The sequence below is a fragment of the Tamandua tetradactyla genome, chromosome 6 (assembly GCF_023851605.1).
Source record: "Tamandua tetradactyla isolate mTamTet1 chromosome 6, mTamTet1.pri, whole genome shotgun sequence".
NCBI lineage: Eukaryota > Metazoa > Chordata > Mammalia > Pilosa > Myrmecophagidae > Tamandua > Tamandua tetradactyla.
In genome coordinates this window covers 46384761-46404793 of record NC_135332.1, presented here as the reverse complement: position 1 = coordinate 46404793, position 20033 = coordinate 46384761, and the positions used below count along the sequence as shown (strand labels likewise).

The window sequence follows — 20033 nt, the reverse complement described above, 5'->3', positions numbered from 1 at the left end:
AATGAGTATGACTGCTGAATACTGATATTTCTGTTGGTCTCCAGTGTCTTGGAGCAGCTAAAAGAAAAAACAAAAAATCGTGGAACAGTAACCCATACCAAATTTTAAAATTTGTTCTATAACTATTGGCTAAAATGTACTTGGAGATGTATTACTTTTTGTATATATGTTATATTACACAATAAAAAAGTTATAAATAAATAATAGGGAGTACAAATGTTAAAATAAATTTAGTAGCTAGTGATCAATAAAAGGGAGTGTAAGGAGTATAGAAAAGAAATAGGGGAAACAAAGGCTAAAATATATTGGGTAGATGGAAATAGGAGCAATCAATGAGAGAGAGGGGTAAGAGGTATGGTATGTATGAGTTTTTTCACTTTTTCCTTTTTATTTCTTTTTCTGAATTGATGTAAATGTTCTAAGAAATGATCATGGTGATGAATATACAACTATGTGATGATATTGCAAGTTGTGATTATACACCAACAATGGAATGATCATATGGTAAGAATGTTCATTTTTGTACATTGTTATATTTAAAATAAACAAATAAAAATTTTAAAAAAAGAGAGAAGGCACAAAAAGTAGCAGGGAAATGGGAGATACTACTATAGATTCTAAAAATGAGGCTATAAACAAAGCTGGAGGTCTCAAGCTGCCGGACTTTAAGGCATATTATGAAGCCACAGTGGTCAAAACAACATGGTATTGGCATAAAGATAGATATATCGACCAATGGAATCGAATAGAGTGCTCAGTATAGACCCTCTCATCTATGGACATTTGATCTTTGATAAGGCAGTCAAGCCAATTCACCTGGGACAGAACAGTCTCTTCAATAAATGGTGTCTAGAGAACTGGATATCCATATGCAAAAGAATGAAAGAGGACCTGTATCTCACACCCTATACAAAAGTTAACTCAAAATGGATCAAAGATCTAAACATTAGGTCTAAGACCATAAAACAGTTAGAGGAAAATGTAGGGAGATATCTTATGAAACTTACAATTGGAGGTGGTTTTATGGACCTTAAATCTAAAGCAAGAGCACTGAAGAAATAAATAAATAAATGGGAGCTACTCAAAATTAAACACTTTTGTGCATCAAAGAACTTCATCAAGAAAGTAGAAAGACAGCCTACACAATGGGAGACAATATTTGGAAACAACATATCAGATAAAGGTCTAGTATCCAGAATTTATAGAGATTGTTCAACTCAACAACAAAAAGACAGCCAACCCAATTACAAAATGGGAAAAAGACTTGAACAGACACCTCTCAGAAGAGGAAATGCAAATGGCCAAAAGGCACATGAAGAGATGCCCAATGTCCCTGGCCATTAGAGAAATGCAAATCAAAACCACAATGAGATATCATCTCACACCCACCAGAATGGCCATTATCAACAAAACAAAAAATGACAAGTGCTGGAGAGGATGCGGAGAAAGAGGCACACTTATCCACTGTTGGTGGGAATGTCAAATGGTGCAACCACTGTGGAAGGCAGTTTGGCGGTTCCTCAAAAAATTGAATATAGAATTGCCATACGACCCAGCAATACCATTGCTAGGTATCTACTCAAAGGACTTAAGGGCAAAGACACAAACGGACATTTGCACACCAATGTTTATAGCAGCATTATTTACAATTGCAAAGAGATGGAAACAGCCAAAATGTCCATCAACAGACGAGTGGCTAAACAAACTGTGGTATATACATACGATGGAATATTATGCAGCTTTAAGACAGAATAAACTTATGAAGCATGTAATAAAATGGATGGACCTAGAGAACATTATGCTGAGTGAGACTAGCCAAAAACTAAAGGACAAATACTGTATGGTCCCACTGATGTGAACCGACATTAGAGAATAAACTTGGAATATGTCATTGGTAACAGAGACCATCAGGAGTTAGAAACAGGGTAAGATAATGGGTAATTGGAGCTGAAGGGATACAGACTGTGCAACAGGACTAGATACAAAAACTCAAAAATGGACAGCACAATACTACCTAATTGTAATGTAATTATGTTAAAACACTGAATGAAGCTGCATCTGAGCTACAGTTTTTGTTTGTTTGTTTGTATGTTTATATATATTTTTTGTATTTTTATTTTTATTTTTTTCTCTAATTATTTTATTTCTTTTTCTGTTGTCTTGCTACTTCTTTTTCTAAATCGATGCAAATGTACTAAGAAATGATGATCATACATCTATGTGATGATATTAAGAATTACTGATTGCATATGTAGAATGGAATGATTTCTAAATGTTGTGTTAGTCAATTTTTTTTAATTAATAAAAAAATGAGGTTATATATAAATACTTCAGGCCACAATTTTGAAGATTTAAACAGATAAATTTCTGAAAAAACATCACTTATTAAAATCACTCGAGGATAAGTAGAAAATATAACAGTTGTGGAAAAAATTACATAAGTAATCAAAAATCTTCCCATGAAAACTCTTCAAGACAGACAATCTGACTTTTTCAAAAAAGTAGCAAGGGAAAAACAATGAGAGGAAATGAGAATCTACAGATTAAGGGAGACTTAAATCTCTTAAATCTCAACCAAATATAATGTGCAGACTGCTTGGATTTTGATTCAAACAAAACTAAATGAAAAAAGTACAAGAGACAATTGTTGAAATTAGAATGCATGCTAGATATGAGATGGTATTAATTATTATTAATTTTTAGATGTGATAATGTCTTTCGGATATGTTAGGTATAAAAGGGGAGCTTATATTTCATAGATGGATACTAAAGTGTTTGCAGGTGAAATATGATGTTAGCAGAGGGAAGGTAAAGGGAAGGATATAAATAAAAGAAGACTGGTCATATATTGAAAACTGATGAAGATGGGTGACAGGTTCATAGCTGTTCACTATTCTATTCTCTCTACTCTTATATTCGTTAGAAATTTTCCATAACAAAAAGTTTAAAAAGAGTTAAATCCAATATTATCAAGGTACTACATAATCTGGGCCCTCTTACCTCTTCCTACTTTTTCCTCTTACAGTTCTCCAGGCATAGTGAAATACCCAAGTACACTTCTGCCTCAGGGTCTTGCTACTGTTATTCCTTCTGCTTAAAACACTCTTCTTCCAAACATTCACATAGCTAGCTCTTATTTCTTCAGAGACCTCCTTGAGGTCCTCCTCCTAAGCCTCTAGTTAAGTTTCCCATCAGAATGGCCTTCCCTGTCCTCTATAAAAAATGCACATGCACATACTCTCTCTCTCTTACAGTTTTTTCCCTCTATTCATAGCATTTATTATATTTATTTGTTTACTGTCTGTCTCTCCCCACTGAAAATGCAAGTTCCTTGAGGAAAGAAATTCTTTTTTGTTTACTCTTCATTCCCAGCACCTAAAATAGTATCTGGCTCATGGAAGATACACAATTAATATGTGCTCATTGAATAGATGGATTTTAAATGAAACTAATGAAATCAATGAAAGAGTATCTGAAAATAACCAACATAGATACACAGATATATAGATATACTAATATCTATGTATTCTCCAAATTGTAGGTAATTTACGTTGTATCTGTTTCTGTTTTATGCTTCATCTCCACAATTTCCACCATAAAGAGATCAATAGGGTAACCCCTTCTTCTAACAGCCAAAACAGAATCCACCACAACCTGAAAGAGAAGTGAATGAGAACAGTAAATGATTTGCTTTGAAACAACTAGCCCATGCCATGTATCACCAGACTAAGCAAATAAAGGGCTTTAAGCTCCAGAAAGCATATACCATTCTCCAAAACATTGGACAATTCTCGACCAAAAGGGGGAAGAGTGAAATGAGACAAAATAAAGTGTCAGTGGCTGAGAGATTCCAAACAGAGTCCAGAGGTTATCCTGGAGGTTATTCTTACACATTAAATATTATCACCTTGTTAGTCAAGATGTAATGGAGAGGCTGGAGGGAACTGCCTGAAAATGTAGAGCTGTGTTCCAGCAGCTATGTTTCTTGAGAATGATTGTATAATGATATAGCTTTCACAATGTGACTGTGTGATTGTGAAAACCTTGTGTCTGATGTTCCTTTTATTTACCTTACCAACAGATTGGAAAAACAATAAATAATAGGGGGAACAAATGTTAAAATAAATTTAGATTGATATGCTAGTGATCAGTAAAAAGGAGGGGTAAGAGGTATGGTATGTATGAATTTTTTTCTGTTGTCTTTTTATTCCTTTTTTTAATTGATCCAAATGTTCTAAGAAATGATCATGATGATGAATATGCAACTATGTGATGATATTGTGAATTACTGATTATATATGTAGAACGGGATGATCATAATAAAAAAAATAAAAATAATTAAAAAAAACACTGGGCAAGGCCAATAAGTACTAATTTGTTATGGACACCAACAATAACCAATACTTATGGATACTCTAGAGCTTAAAGGAACTTAGAAATTTTCATGTCAAACCCTTTTATACATAAGAAAACTGAAATAAGACCTTAAGAAGTTTAAGTCTTTAAAGAAGGTCTAGTAGCTAGTAAAAGAGCCAGGACTGTAATTCTGGACTCTCTTTCTGCCATACTAGCACTACTTAAAACTTTCCACCAATGGGTACCTTACTGGAAAAGGAGGAAGTATAATCTAAGAGAAGAACTCAAATTTGCTGGATATAAAACACATTTTAAGACTCATGTTTTATCATTAAAAGTTTCCATGTCATACCATAATATATACTTGCTTGTTTTAACATGAAATAATGTAAAGTAGACAAAGCAAATTAAAAATAAAGTAAATTGTTCAATCCAGAAAAATGTGCCTTATTTATTCTATCACATAGCTCCAGGGATATGCCATTTGAAAAGCACAGCCCAGTACACCTATTGCTTTGCTCAGAAAGTACTGCAATATGAAAATAATTGACTACAGAAGATAAGTATTAACAATCCTAAAATAAAAATTAAATAAATAAATAAATAAAAATAAAGCAAGCAAAAAAAATACCTTAGAAAAATCTACCTGAAGTAGTTTAGTATTATTTTTTGCACCTAACAGGGAATGATGAGAGGTCACCTAGATATCGAGAATATCAGCATTTCATTAGCTACAAAAGAGAATGGGGGCCCTGACCAGACAGTATGGGGATTCTGGCCACTTGTTATATACACATAGTCCAACAGCAGAAAACACAGTAGGTTTGTCATCATCTTTATTCTGACTCTACTCAGAAAGAAATTGTCTAATCATCTGATTTCCCAAGTAGGATTTCCTATTAGTTAGAAGAACTGAGCAGAAACAATTCAAGTGTTCCAGTCCATTTGACATTTGTATTTCTCAAACTAAACCAACAAGATGGCATTCTGATTTGTATATCAATCTCTTATGAATTTGGTTATGAATTGATCATCCCTGATAAACTAAAATATTCAAGTTTCAGAAACTACAAAAGAGGAACAATAATGATATGATCAAACTACAGCCACTTAATAAGTCTTTCCAAAATATTCAGCCAATTTTGTCCTGATATATATATATATTCTACCTTTAGAAGTGAACAAAACAAACGTACTTTCCATATACAAATATTCTGTCAGATCGAATCATACTTCATTAAAGTGGTGACCTTAACCATGAGACACAATGGCAAAACAGTTTCCTGTGTGTCACCTCACATTTTAAAATATGAACCTCTCATTAAAGAGAACAGTATACCATCCCGATGATTTCCACAGGTGGCCAACTCTTTCCCAACTTGCAAGTAACTTAAAAGAAGATTTAATAAGGCACTTTTGAAAAATCACAAATGCCATTATAACCAATCACATCTGGTCTATAGGTAAGTATTTAAACGTCTGTCTTAGGATTTTATTTTATGTTCAAAATAACCACATGCAATACTTGATTATCTTAAAGGAAAAAGAAAAATTTCACTGTGTTGGGTTATCCTTGTTCTAAATGCAAAAGTTTAAACATATACCTCTGTTAACACATCTGCCAGTTCAGCATGAACTTTAGTTCGTAGAGATGTTCTAGCCACATCTAAGAGGATTTCTCTTTTCATCTCCTTTTTTATTTTAACATTCTCCAAAACTGCAAGGGCTTTTATCTTTGCAGCTTCAAATCCTTCAGTTATTATTCTAGGGTGCAGGCCCTATACATCAACAAAAAACTATAAATTATAAAGTAAGTTATTCAAAGTAAAAGTAATGAACTACTCCTATTAATAGGTATGTCAAAAAAAGTAGTAGTAGCTATATCAATGTCACTAAATACACATATATATATGTAATTTATGTCTTTTTTTCTCAGTGCTCCATATTTGAAACAATCTCAAACTTACAAAAAAAGTTGCAAATCCTGTACAAAAAGTACAATTTCTGAAAAGTATAACTACATACATTATTGTCATGTGCTACCTTTCTGAATTGGCACAAAAGACAGACTTCTTTCAAAGCAGAAGAAAAGAATCAGCACTAATCTAAAAAAAAAAACTGGCAGAGAGACACTGATTTAACCAAGTGATCAAAGTTAAAGCTATCATTAGTAAAGGCACAAATAGAAACCATAAACCTCCCAATAAGATATGCTGAAAAAACGTAGCCCCTCTTCTGTAGTGCTCCTGACAAAAGTCTGTAGCGTGAGTTTAATCAAGAGGAAACAGATAAATCCAAGTTGTGAAGCTTTCTACAAATAAATAAAATAGCCTGGACTCTTTAAACACGGCAATATCATGAAACATAAAAGAAGGCTCAGGAATTACTCTCCCTAAAAGGAGACTAAAGAGACATGATAAAAGATTGCAACATGATTTTCTTTTGTCTTTCATAGCAAAAGAAATCTTTTTGACAAGTAGTGAAATCTGAATAAAATCTGCAGATTAGATAACAGTATTGTATCAATGTGCTGTTAATATTAATGCTGTTTTTTTATAATTATACCATAATTATATAATAGAGTTCCTTGATTTATTTAAAAACACACACTAAAATATTTAGATCATGTCTGCAACTTTTTCATACCATTCTGTGAGAGAAAAAAAATAACTTGGAGAATCTGGGTAGACAGCATATAGTAATTCTTTATAATATTCTTGTAACCTTTCTGAGGTCTGAAATTATGACAATTAAAAAAAAAAAAAAGAATGTTGGGGGTGCAGTGCAAGGGTATTCAGTGGTAGAATTCTTGCCTGCCACACAGGAGACCTAGGTTTGATTCCCGGACCATGTAATTCCCCCTTCCCTGCGAAAAAAACACCTCTTGCCCAAATCAGTAGACCAAGCCCTTGATCTTGAGACTTGAACTTGTGAAACTTATGTATGTAGCAGAGAAGCTTAGCCTATCTATAGGTATGCCTAAGAGTTACTTCTGGACAACCTCTTTTGTTGCTCAGATGTGACCTCACTCTCTCTGTAAGCCCAACTCTGCAAGCAAAATCACTGCCCTCCTTTCTATGTGGCACATGACATCCAGGGGTGAAAGTCTCCCTGGCAGCATGGGAGATGACTCCCAGTGAGGAGTCTGGCCCTGGCACCATGGGATCAACAATTCCATCCTGGCCAAAAGGGTGAAAAGAAGTGTAACAAATAAGGTATCAAGTGGTTAAACAGAATTCAAACAGAGTCATGAGGCTACTCTGGAGATTGCTTTTTATGCAACCTTCAGTTAGACATTGCTACCTATCATAACCTGCCAAACCCCAACCAAAACCATCCCAGCTAATCCTAAAGAACACGTAGGGCAATATATAAGATTCCACAAAGGTTTCATGCACTAGGGTAGCTTTACAGAAACCTACAAACTCCAGATGGGAGAAGATAAGTCCTAAAACCTGTATGTTCCAGCCTCTCCAGAAAATCAGCTAGTTCCACCTCCCTACACCATATTATTGACAGCCCCTTCCAACATGAAAAAGTTAGAATGGGCATAGCCCAAATATCCCTAAAGAGTGGGATACAAACATCAAAGGCCATGGTGGAGTTATACAGAGAAGGCAGAGTTTAACAAACGAGTATGATTGCTGAATCATTAAATTGATACATCTTTTAGTCTCCAGTATCTTAGAACAGCTAGAAGTAAAAATCTGAAATTGTGGAATTGTTGGTTCAGTGGTAGAATGCTCACCTTCCAACCGGAGACCCGGGTTCGATTCCCAGACCACATATCCCCGCTAAAAAAAAAAACTGTGAAATTGTAGCCCATGCCAAACTCTGAAATCTGTTCTATAACTAATTGCTGTGCTGTGCTTTGAAATTTATTGCTTTTTCATATATATATGTTATTTTTCACATAAAAAAAGATTTAAAAAAAATTTATTCCTTCTAAGCCTCCTATGTTCTGGGGCAGCTAGAAGGAAAAATCGGAAATGATGATATGGCAGCCCATGACAAACTCTGGGGTCTGTCCTGTAACTACTTGATAAAGACTGCTTTGAAAACTATTGCATTTTTTTCTTTGTTTTATATATATGTTACATTATACAGTAAAAAAAAAAAACCTAAACAAAAAAATGTTCGTATTGTTTATTTTGCAAAATAATACACAAACTTCTTGAAAGCTGGCACTAGGTCTAATTCATTCCCTCCCTCTGTTCCTTTATGTCAGACCTACAATAATATTTTAAAGTTCACATCTATTGTTTATGACAGGCACTACTGTAAGTGATTTACATATATTATTTAACTTAATCGTCTCAACACAATGAAGTGGGGGTTATTATTACTACTTCACAGATGAGGAAATTGAGGCCTAAAGGGATATTGTAATTAACTGTAGATCACTAAGCTAGTAAAGCTAAAGTCAGGATTTAAACTCACAAGGCCTGACTCCAAAACCTGTTATTAACCATTCAATAAACTTCCTTGACTTAGGATTTCACAATCTTTCATATATACTAGACAACCTTTAGTCTCTACTCCCTTAAAACTGTCCCTCACACATCCATGTATTTAAAATGCCAATCTAACCACATCACTAGTTGTTAACGTTTGCTTCACAACACCACGGGGGAAAGAGTAAGCTTCTTAGTTGGTATACTACCTGCCTTCTGTGACCTGGTCCCCCATCAACTTCTCTAGCCTCTTCTCTACTACTCTCTACCTCACTTTAAACTCCAGCTACACCAAACTGCTTCTGGCTTTATATACATATCATTTTGCTTCTCTTCTCTGTGCCTTTGCTCACCTTGTTTTTTCTGCCTGGAATGCCATTCTCCAGACCCCTCAGTCTTTCATCTGGCTAATTTACTCATCCTGAAGACTTAGCACTGACCTCACTTCTTCCAGACAGCTCTTCCTGACCACTGTAGGCTAGTTTAAGATACTCCTCCCTCCTTAGTGTTTCTATCACATACTGTGCCTAGTTCTATCACTGTACTGCCACATTGTCTCATAAGTATGTTGATATCTGTCAGCATCCTTCTAGGACAAATTTCTTCCTCACCCATCCTTAATTTAAAGGCTTCTCTTCATTCTCTGCTTCAGAGGAAGCTCACTCTATCTATAGTTCAAGGGGTTGATCCTGATTAATCTAAGTTATTAGATTAAACTGTTATTGGCTTGGGATGGGCATAAGTCAGTGGCCCAATCATACTAAAGGAAGGATTTACGTTTATAGTTGGCTGAATAGTTTTCTTAGGCCATCTCCTTCTAGGTGTTACTATGGAAAGCAGGATGGGGCACTCTTTCATTCATGATAAGAGCTAAGAGACAGAAAAGACCTGGTACCTGATGACTGATTAAATTTTTAAATTAACCAGCATTGAAGTTTGCCCTATCTCTGTATGTTCTGTTAAGGTAAATAATAATTTCATTGTTTAAAGAAGCTTTAGCTCCCTTAGAGCAGCCAGAAATAAAAATCTAAAATTGTGGAATTGTAACCCATACCAAACTCTGAAATCTGTTCAACTAATTGTTGTGATGTACTTTGAAATTTATTGCTTATATATGTATTTAAAGAGAAAGAGTCGTATAACAGAGAAAATAGAATTTAACAAATGAGTATGAGAGCTGAATCATTATAGTGATATTTCTGTTGGTCTCCAATGTCTTGCAGCAGCTAGAATAAAAAACAAAAAATTGTGGAACTATAACCCATATCAAACTTTAAAATCTGTTCTATAACTACTTGTTAAAATATATTGGAAATTTACTGCTTTTTTGTATATATATTTCACAATAAAAAAAAGTTTAAAAAATTTTTTTAAAAAGACGCTTTAGTCAAGTTTCTACTACTTATAGCCAAAAAAGCATCCTAACTGATGTAAGTTGCAGGTTTTGAACTGATATTGCCAATATTAGTGAACCTAAGCGCCCATTACTTGTGAAACACAAAGAAGTAATAAAGTTGTTTTGATGAAATGGTCCTTGAGAGGAACAATTCAAATGCTTAGAGAGATAAGCAATGCCAAGAACACAGAGATTTAACAAAGGCACACACACAAAAAAATGTGGGTGATTTCAAAGGCAAATGAGTGGAAGAGTGTGACTAAAGTAGATGGTTGAAAACAGAAAATACTTAAAATGTAGGTAAATTCACAATGTAAAAATCTTCTATTTTTTTCCAGTTATTTTTAGAAAGATAAATAATTTGGTTTCAACTTCATCAGTAATGTTTTATTTCTTAAACTAGCCAAGGAAACATGAGTATGCCTTTACCTTTTTACATATCTTAAATATTTCATTCTTAAAAGAGGTACATAATTCCAATAAAAGACATCATTTTGCAAAAAAAGTTCATTATTATTTTTATAATTGTCCAAGAATGTTTCGATTCAAATTAACTTTTATGCTCTAAAATTAAACCACTTTACTAACAAATAATTTTTCATCCAAAATAAAGTACTAAATGAACGTGAATTCTGTGAAATATTAGTACCTCGGAAATATAAAGATCTGCTTGCTTAAGTAATTCTCCAATAATTAAAACATTTGAAGTAGTACCATCTCCTGTAATGTCATCCTGGGCTGTTGCTACTTTTGCTATCAAGGAAGCTGTTGGGTGTTGAATTTGCTGGAAAAAGTAAACAACAGATTAAAAAAGAAAGAGGATGGGATAAAGAAGCAGGTTACTGAAAACAAGTAACCTAAGGGTCAATAATAAAAGAAGCTTCATTCTGCAAGTTTACAAGTTTTATATTATCAATACTTAATAAATGTCAAGTCTGAAAATTAAAAATTGAAAACTAATGAGGTCTGACTATTTTATAAAAGTCTTTGCTTTGGGATGCAATGACATTTCCAAAATAAGATTAAAGCCTTCAATCTCAAAGATGGACACATTTACTAAAATTGCAAAGGATTTTTCCCCCATGATTACAAAGAATATGATGCAGTGCCTTTAAAAGCACTTGGAGATATTAATTTGGAAGCATTCCTAAGCTATTATTGGTACTAGACAACAATTCGAAAACAGTCGAAAAACATTTTTTATCAAGTTTACTCTAACAAGTGTATCTCAAGACTGCAGTATTTAGCTGTCAGCCTTGATAAATATACAGATTATACTAAGTTTTTAACTAAGTTTTTCTCGTGGTTATTAAAGTCAACAGCATTAGCTCACCATCTCATGAAGCAGTACATTGCCATCTTTGGTGAGTTTGATGTCACCTGCACCAGAAACAAGCCTGTTCAGAGAACAGTAATGTTATTAACCTCACATGGCAAGAACTGAGCAAAACACTTCCAGTGCTTGCCACTCCATCATATTTAATATGGGGAACTGGGCTTGGAAGACATCATTGTACCGTGGGGAGACACTACAGTAATTACCACCAAACCCACACAATCATTTCTCCCCTGCTGAACAGCTACGGATATTTCATTCCAAAGATAGTATCTATGGGTTTAAATATTGGAGCAGTCAATGATTATGAACAGTGGTTTGGTCAAAAGAATGTCGTGGAATTCTACAGGTGACAAACATGCAAACTTCCTGCAGATTTATTTTTTATTTTGTTGAATGTTATCATTCATTCACTCAACTGAGCCACAATCATGCCATATATTATTAGACCACAAATTGTGCCAATTCTGCAGCCTAACTAGCTCTCAAATCTCAACCCTCCTCTCCATTTCCACTACAACTATCATCTCTACCTTGGACTACTTCAACTGCCTTCTGATATCTCTAAATTTAACCCAAGCATCATACTAGTCACCTTTCTGAAAGACAAAATGGGACTCAGCTGTCTGATCAAACATCCTTCAATGATTTTTAAGTTTTCCATCATATTCAAGGTAAAATCCAAATCATGTAGCATAATATACTTGACCTTTCCCAATCAGGTTTATGTCTACCTTTCCTGTATCATCTACCATTTTCCCCAACCAGTATTTTCCCCCAATGTTTCATGTTTTGATTTTGCTTCTGTTGTATTTATACCGTTCAACTTTCTTTTCCTGAAGCTGCTCTATCTTGGAGTCCCTTACTCCCTTCTCCTACAGATGAATTTTTACTCGTCTTTTAAGACTCTGATCCCCATCACTTGCTATTTGAGGGGCTTTTCCTTCTCCTTATGTGTATGAATATATGCATGTATGCACATATTATTATTAGCACGTCTCCCCTACCACAGCTCCATAAGAACAGAAGTTGTATCTGTGTTCCCAGCACTAATATCTCAGCGTCCTCTTCTACAGTTAATTTATATCACTCATTCTTGAAAGCACAGAATCTTAAAAGACAACGGGAGCTAAACAGTTTGTTTCTAATGAGACACTAAACGAACTGACCTTCTAATTGCATATGAACCTTAGCACCACAGAAAGAAGTTGCGGATGGGGTGAGGAGCGCGGTCACTCATGAGGCCCTTTCCTCCGGGAGGCTTTTTCCTTCCTCTCCCACCAAGTTGGAGATAACCTCAAGGCAGAATGAAAACGAGGGGGAAAAAAGGCCCCCCAAAATGTGTCCACATCATTCCTATCTTTTCGCGGTTTTCTGCCTCACGGCGCGCCCCAAAGCCCAACAAACCCTGGTGCCCCAAGTGCCACTCCAACAGCCGCCTCACATTTTCATGGTGCCCTTAGGCCCCAAGTTTGTTCGCAGCACATCCTGCAGCCCTCGAGCAGCGCATATATTGACGGACAAAGCCGCCCGGGCCCGCGCCACTCCAACTTCGGAGTTTAGCGCCTTAACCGCGGCCATAGCCAGAAGGTCCAGAAACCGGCTTCTCCTCCAGCTCAGACGCTCTCAACCGCGATTCTGAGGAAAATCTACGACACCGCGCCCCACTTGCCTGAGCCCTAGCCAATCACCGCACAGAAAGGAAGTGATGTCATTCGGCATCGCCGGGGCGGAAGTCAGTATCTCCTTGAGTTCGGTCGCAAAAATGGCGTCCTCCACCTCCAGTCGCCCGTCGGCGGGGAAACGAGTGGTGAATCAGGACGAACTGCGGCGGTTGATGAAGGAGAAGCAGCGCCTGAGCACCAACCGGAAACGAATAGAATCTCCATTCGCGAAGTACAACCGTTTGGGGCAGTTGAGTTGTGCCCTGTGTAACACCCCGGTTAAGAGCGAGCTCCTGTGGCAGACTCACGTCCTCGGAAAGCAGCACCGAGAAAAAGTGGCCGAGCTGAAAGGTTCCAAGGAAGCCACCCAAGGACCATCCACCAGCACAACGCCCCAGTCAGCCAAGAGAAAGGCGCCGGACGCAGGTTGCCAAGACGCTAAGAAAGCGAAGGCCTCGCTGGTGCCTCAGGTACAGCCCTCCACATCCACTTTGCCCACTAACTTTTTTGACAAAAAAGGAAAGGAGTCCACTAAAGCGACTCCCAGTAAGGCTCCGGGACTCGGTTTACTCCCTGATTATGAAGATGAGGAAGAGGAGGAGGAGGGAGAAGGAAAAGGGGAGGGCGCCAGCAAGCCGCCACCCGACTCAAAAGGCAGAGAACACTCATTTTCTTCATCGCGGGAGGCCACAAATAGTGTGCTGCCAAGCGATTTCTTTGATACAAATCCTCCTAAGGCCCCCTTAATCCCTCATTCAGGGTCCATTGAGAAAGCAGAAATACATGAAAAAGTGGTGGAAAGGAAAGAGAACACCGCGGAAGCATTACCGGAAGGCTTTTTTGACGACCCTGAAATAGATGCGAGGGTACGAAAGGTTGATGCCCCAAAAGATCAAATGGATAAAGAGTGGGACGAATTTCAGAAAGCCATGAGGCAGGTCAACACTATTTCCGAAGCCATAGTGGCTGAAGAGGATGAGGAGGGACGGTTAGACCGGCAGATTGGTGAGATCGATGAGCAAATAGAGTGTTACCGTCGGGTGGAAAAACTACGGAATCGTCAGGATGAAATCAAGAATAAGCTTAAAGAGGTTCTGACCATTAAAGAACTGCAGAAAAAGGAAGATGAGAATGCTGACAGCGATGATGAAGGAGAACTGCAGGATTTGTTGTCTCAGGACTGGAGGGTGAAAGGGGCTTTGTTATAGGATTAAGAAGAACCAAGATTTCTAACCCCATTTACTTTTGTATAGAAAGTGCTATCTCCTGATATGATCTGGTTACTCAATGTCCAGAGGTTTCGGTACCTATTCTGATTGCTAAGATAAAAGAGTCTGTGAGGATTAGCACTTAGAAAAATTGGGTAAAGTATTTTTGAGGTAAAGTTGTTTTTGAAGTGTGAGATACTAAAATGCCAACTTTTTCACATATTTACAAGTTTAAATGTATAATTCGAATTGTAAAACCTATATACTGTAAATATTGTACATAGTTAAATATATATTTACTTAACTAATTCTGTTTTAAAGTTTATAAATTAATAGAAATTATACCAACAGATAAGCTTACAGATGAATAGAAAAATGTGGTATTTGGGATGTGTATCACTTTTTCCAACTCCTAAATCAAACTCAAGAGTTGTTTTTGTTTTAAGAACACCGCACCCCCCTTCCCCCCCCCCAAAAAAAAAAGACTGCTCATAAACACATGTCATTTTAGGTTAATCAGTTCTCTGTGATTCTGTTTCTATTTACAAAAATATGCTTTAGGAGAACATGGAAAAAGTATATGTGAAACATGACCAGCCTCCCTAACCCAAAGTTTCACTTGACAAACCCATCATTTTCAGATGTAGGTGAACTGGAGAATCACCTATGAAGCTTTAAAAAAAATTCAGTAATCTGGAGCAAGGCCCAGGCATCTGTATTATATGAAAGTGCTTCAGGTTATTCTAATATATGCCGAAGTTGGGGAACCACAGCCATAAATCCAGAAGCCATTTATATTTTTTCAAGCTTTGCTTTTTCTTTAACATATTCCATAAGTTTACTGTCTTTTGTGTAAAAGAAATTGTGCCTTTTATTTATCTCCCATCCAGTCTTAAATTTTATTATTATACTTGTAGTAAATTAGGGTTCAGAGATACAGTTTCAATCTAATGTAGGACAGATTTGTTTTTCAGCAGTAACAGTTGGCTTTTTCTGGTCATTGATCGTTTAAATCACTCCTTCTCCCTTTACAGATATAGGTGTTCAAACGTGGGAAATGAGGGGTAAAGATGAGATCTGGGTGTTTTCTCTTACTGATCAATTGCTATGTGCCACAAATTATTCCTGCTGCCTTTGGCACAAAGCTTTCTTCAGCTACCAGCTGATTGGTGATAGCAACTTCAGTTTGATGACACAGAGGGCATGTCTGCTTCAACTGTATGAACCTACTTACTCAATTTCCCATCATTCGTTATTTTACTATTTCAGAATATGAGAAATCACAAAGGTGGACTTGAATGGTGGACCAAGTTCTACCCTGGCCTATGAAGCTAGCTAGTGCTTTAAAACCTAAAAGTATTAGGCAAGCCACATAATATGATTTTAGTTTTTTTAATAACATAAAAAAGAAAAAAGGAACAGGTGAATTTAAATTTAAGAGTACATTTTATTTTTTATTTATTATTATTATTTTTTGCATGGGCAGGCACCGGGAATCAGGACATTTTATTTTTAAACTATTAGATATTTTACATTTTTTTTTTAGTGCAACAGTTTTAAAATCTGATGTGTATCTAACAGCACATCTCAGTTTGGACTAGCCACAGTTCAGGTACTCAAAGCCCTTTGTGACTAGTGATTACCATATAGGACAGTGCATGGCTAAAAGGAAAGCTATCCAGGTGGAAAAATAACACAATACTCAGGAGAAAGTGAGCAGACCAATGTAACTACAATAGAAGATCCATTTCAGAGTGACAGTGGAGTTATGATTTGAAAGACTGAGTGTAAACAGTTGTAGAGAGACTTCAATGCCTTTCTCTGAGGAGTTTGTACTTTCTTGAAGTTAAAACTGAGTGTTCTTGAAGTTTGAATCCTTGATTGCAGCACAGTTAAAGAAGAGTCTAAGGAGTGCTAATATATGTTACAACTCTAATGATTCACTGTTGAGCTTTTAGGAAGGCTAAAAGACTGCCAAAATCTGATCCCAGTACTCTGTGTCCCAGAGGATAAAGGATGGTGCCCTATCCTCTGCTCAGTGAATCCTTGTTGAACCTAAGAACAGTATAAACAGCTACCAGAATTAGTGGATCCTTCCTGATCTTCCACATATCAAAGAATTCCTTTATACCGCTGAGCTGAGTCAAATAGATGTTGGCATCAGGTTGCATACCACCAATGTTCCCAAGTTGTAAGAATTGGTCCCAAGTATTCATTCTGGTCACTTGTTTTCTTTTTAGGGAACCGTCCCCTGCAATTCAGCCACTTTCACATTGGAATTACTGTAAATGCTACAAAGGTATCCTGTTACCACTCTACTTACCAGTTTAATAATTTGCCGAACTTGGAAGAAAAGAAAACTACTGATATCCTAACCAGCCTTCAAATAGACATTTGTTGAGTGCCATTCAATTTTACAAAATGCTGTCACATATATTTCATTTAATGATGAAAGTAGTTACTGCTTTTTACACACCACAGGGAATAAAACAAGAGGCTTTGGAATTAAAATTGCAGGAAAACTAATACAATTTAGGCCTAATATCTTTGATAGTAATCACTAGCCTAGCATGGAGTAATGAAAGGAGCAAAGTAATTGGCAACAGACATGGGTTCAACTTCCCACTCTACTAATGGCTGGTGATCTTGGACAAGACAACTCTGAACCTTAGTTCACCACAATAAAATGAAGATATATTAATGTGTCATAAGATTCAAATGAGACATGCATGTGAAAAGAGTGTACAAGCTGAAATGCAACAAAAGTATTACTTTCCATTGGTAGTTTCTGGGCTTCTGCCCCATGCTAGTAACTAGCTGACTTGGTATTAGGCTAAAAATGTAATGTTCCTTAATTTCCTCTTTAAAATGAAGGAATTAGAGCAGATGATTTTGGGGGGTTTTCGTTTAACCCCAAATCTTCATTCTGCCATCACTGGTTGCCATGAGACAAGTGGCATCTCACCTTTTAAATATCTTTAATGTCATTCAGTTCGCTATCTGGTGGCAGTGTATTGTTAATCATACTTCCAAGGTTTGCCCAGGATAGCCCCTGTTTATATGTCAACTTGGAGTGATTATTAATGTGCCCTCTTTTCAATATCGTCCCTTTTGTAGGGGGAGGCGGAGGGAATCTCACCTACTAAAGGTCCCAGTTTGATATGATGAAAAATTACTTTCTTATAAATAAACCAATCTGAACACAGAATTTGGAAGGTCTTAATGGAAATAACGTTACCTGTTAGTGAACCACCAATTGGGGTAAGATGTTTGATTCACAAAATAGGAATGTTAGCTAGACAGATGACCTTAGATTGCTTTTTAATACTGAGTCTATCGGGGATGCATGGGTGGTTCGGTGATAGAATCCTTGCCTGACATCTGACATTCCAGGAGACCTGGGTTCAATTCCCAGCCATGCACACCTAAAAAAAAAAAAAGTCTATCAGCCTATAAAGCACCAGGAATTTAGAAGCTATAAATTTGAATAAGGAAAAAAATCCTGTAATTCACTGCATTCTATTTGTTATCTATGTTCCCTCAGCAAGCTGATCTATCCCCATGATTTAAATATTACCTATATACTGATGACTACCAATTTATATTTCCAACCTTTCCAGCTTCCTCCTAAGCTGGCTCACCTACCTGCCTACCTGACATCTCCACTTGGATGTTTAATAGCTGTCCTAAATTTAGTAAGTCTCAAGCAAAGCTTTTAATTGATTTTCTTCCCAAAACTTTCTTCCCCTAGTCCTTCCTGTCTCAGTAATGGCACCAGCACCCACCAGTTTGGTCAAGGTGAAACTCAGGGAATCATCCTTCATTCCCTTTCCTTATCTCCTAAATCTAATGCACTAGTTAAGTCCTGTCAGTGCTACCTGTACAATATACCCAAAATCTCCGCTTTTTTCTGTCTCTGTTGGACCTAGCTACCCATGTATCTTGCATTCATTATTGCATATATCCCCCACCCCAGTCACCATCTCTTATCAACAAAGTAGCCAGAATGAGCCCTTAAAATTTTAGTTCAAAACCCTCTGTTAATATGTTTCCAACACTTAGAACAAAGGAATGTCATTATTGCAGGGTACTGATAATAGATGGTAATTAATATTTTAAAACATCACCGTCTGTGTGAGACTAAAGCAAAAAATGTATATTAGTTACAAAATTTATATTTTGACTAGTGCATTTCCTAATATAACTTAGGTAGATAGTTTGATTGAATGCCATAAGTACTAGGAATCTCAGATAGGACATGAGATTTGGCTGGTTTGTCCAGAGTGATGCCCCGATGAATCCCAGAGTGATTCGATCAGTGAGTGGAAAAGTATCTGCAAAGCCCCCTTCGGGGAGTGGTGAGAACGGGGAGAAATTCAACTTCCCCAAGTTGAATTCTTGCTATTCTCACAAGCAGTGTGGACAACCAAAGCTATAGGCAGGGCCCCCAGTCTTGGGATTTGTTCATATGAAACTTAACCCCACAAAGGATAGGTCAAGTCTACTTAAAATTTAGTCCTAAGAGTCACCCCCAAGAGAGCCTCTTTTGTTGCTCAGATGTGGCCTCTCTCCAGCCAACACGACAAGCAGTCTCACCACCCTACCCCTATCTAGGTGGGACATGACTTCCAGGGGTGTGGACCTTCCTGGCAACGTGGGACAGAGATCTTGGAATGAACGGAGACTCAGCATCAAGTGATTGAGAAAAACCCTAGAATGAGCTGAGACTTGGCATCAAGGGATTGAGAAAACCTTCTTGACCAAAAGGGGGAAGAGGGAAATGAGACAAAGTGTCAATGGCTGAGAGATTCCATACAGAGTCGAGAGGTTATCCTGGAGGTTATTCTTACGCATTGAGTATATATCACCTTGTTATTCAAGATGTAATGAAGAGGCTGGAGGGAACTGCCTGAAAATGTAGAGCTGTGTTCCAGTAGCCATGTTTCTTGAGGATGATTGAATAATGATACAGCTGTCACAATGTGACTGTGTGTTTGTGAAAACCTTGTGTCTGATGCTCCTTTTATCTACCTTGTCAACAAAGGAGTAGAACATATGGAATAAAAATAAATAATAGGGGGAACAAATGCTAAAATAAATTTAGTTTAAATGCTAGTGATCAATGAAAGCAAGGGGTAAGGGATATGGTAGGTATAATCTTTTTTTTTTTCTTTCCTGTGTTCGTTTTATTTCTTTTTCTATTGTCTTTTTATTTCTTTTTCTGAATTAATGCAAAGGTTCTAAGAAATGATGAATATGCAACTAAGTGATGATATTGTGAATTACTGATTATGTATGTTGTTTTATTTTGTTTCTTTATTTTTTAATAAATAAATATGTTTCCAACACTACTAGAAGAAAATCTAAGCCCTCATTAAGCCTACCTGATGTTCAGGGGTTGCTAAATCAAATGTCTACAGATGAACTGATGACAAGTGGGGTAAGGGGATATAGCACATTGAAATCAATTGTTATTTAGGAATAGTGGCCTAACATGGTTGGGTTTTTTTGTTGTTGTTTTTAATTTTCAAGATAAATCGCAAATCAGGATTATTTCTGTTTTTAGTGAAGTTTCACAAACACTGTGTGGGCTGAATATGATCTGTGGGCCCTCTACCT

At 36.6% G+C, this 20033-nt stretch overlaps 2 protein-coding genes across 6 annotated transcripts in view; one reads left to right on the top strand and one right to left on the bottom strand.

Annotated features, from left to right (window-relative positions):
- The window catches only part of CCT6B (chaperonin containing TCP1 subunit 6B), a 52326-nt gene extending 39097 nt beyond the window's left edge, over positions 1 to 13229 (bottom strand). For 2 of the 5 annotated variants that reach the window (XR_013177692.1, XM_077165162.1), the window contains exons 1-5: positions 12987 to 13208; positions 11540 to 11603; positions 10856 to 10990; positions 5961 to 6134; positions 3551 to 3654 (exon numbers count right to left, since the gene is read on the bottom strand). Coding sequence is in view for 4 of the 5 variants with exons in the window: in XM_077165162.1 (XP_077021277.1) it covers positions 3551 to 3654; positions 5961 to 6134; positions 10856 to 10990; positions 11540 to 11603; positions 12987 to 13123 (614 nt within the window). In the remaining variant the exon portion in view is untranslated. The other 3 variants (XM_077165164.1, XM_077165165.1, XM_077165163.1) reach the window with 3 other exon arrangements.
- Positions 13230 to 13271: 42 nt separating this feature from the next.
- On the top strand, positions 13272 to 19755 carry ZNF830 (zinc finger protein 830). Its single transcript, XM_077165188.1, has one exon. It carries the CDS (start codon positions 13308 to 13310, stop codon positions 14412 to 14414), a length of 1107 nt encoding a protein of 368 aa, XP_077021303.1. The 5' UTR covers positions 13272 to 13307; the 3' UTR covers positions 14415 to 19755.
- Positions 19756 to 20033: the final 278 nt, after the last annotated feature.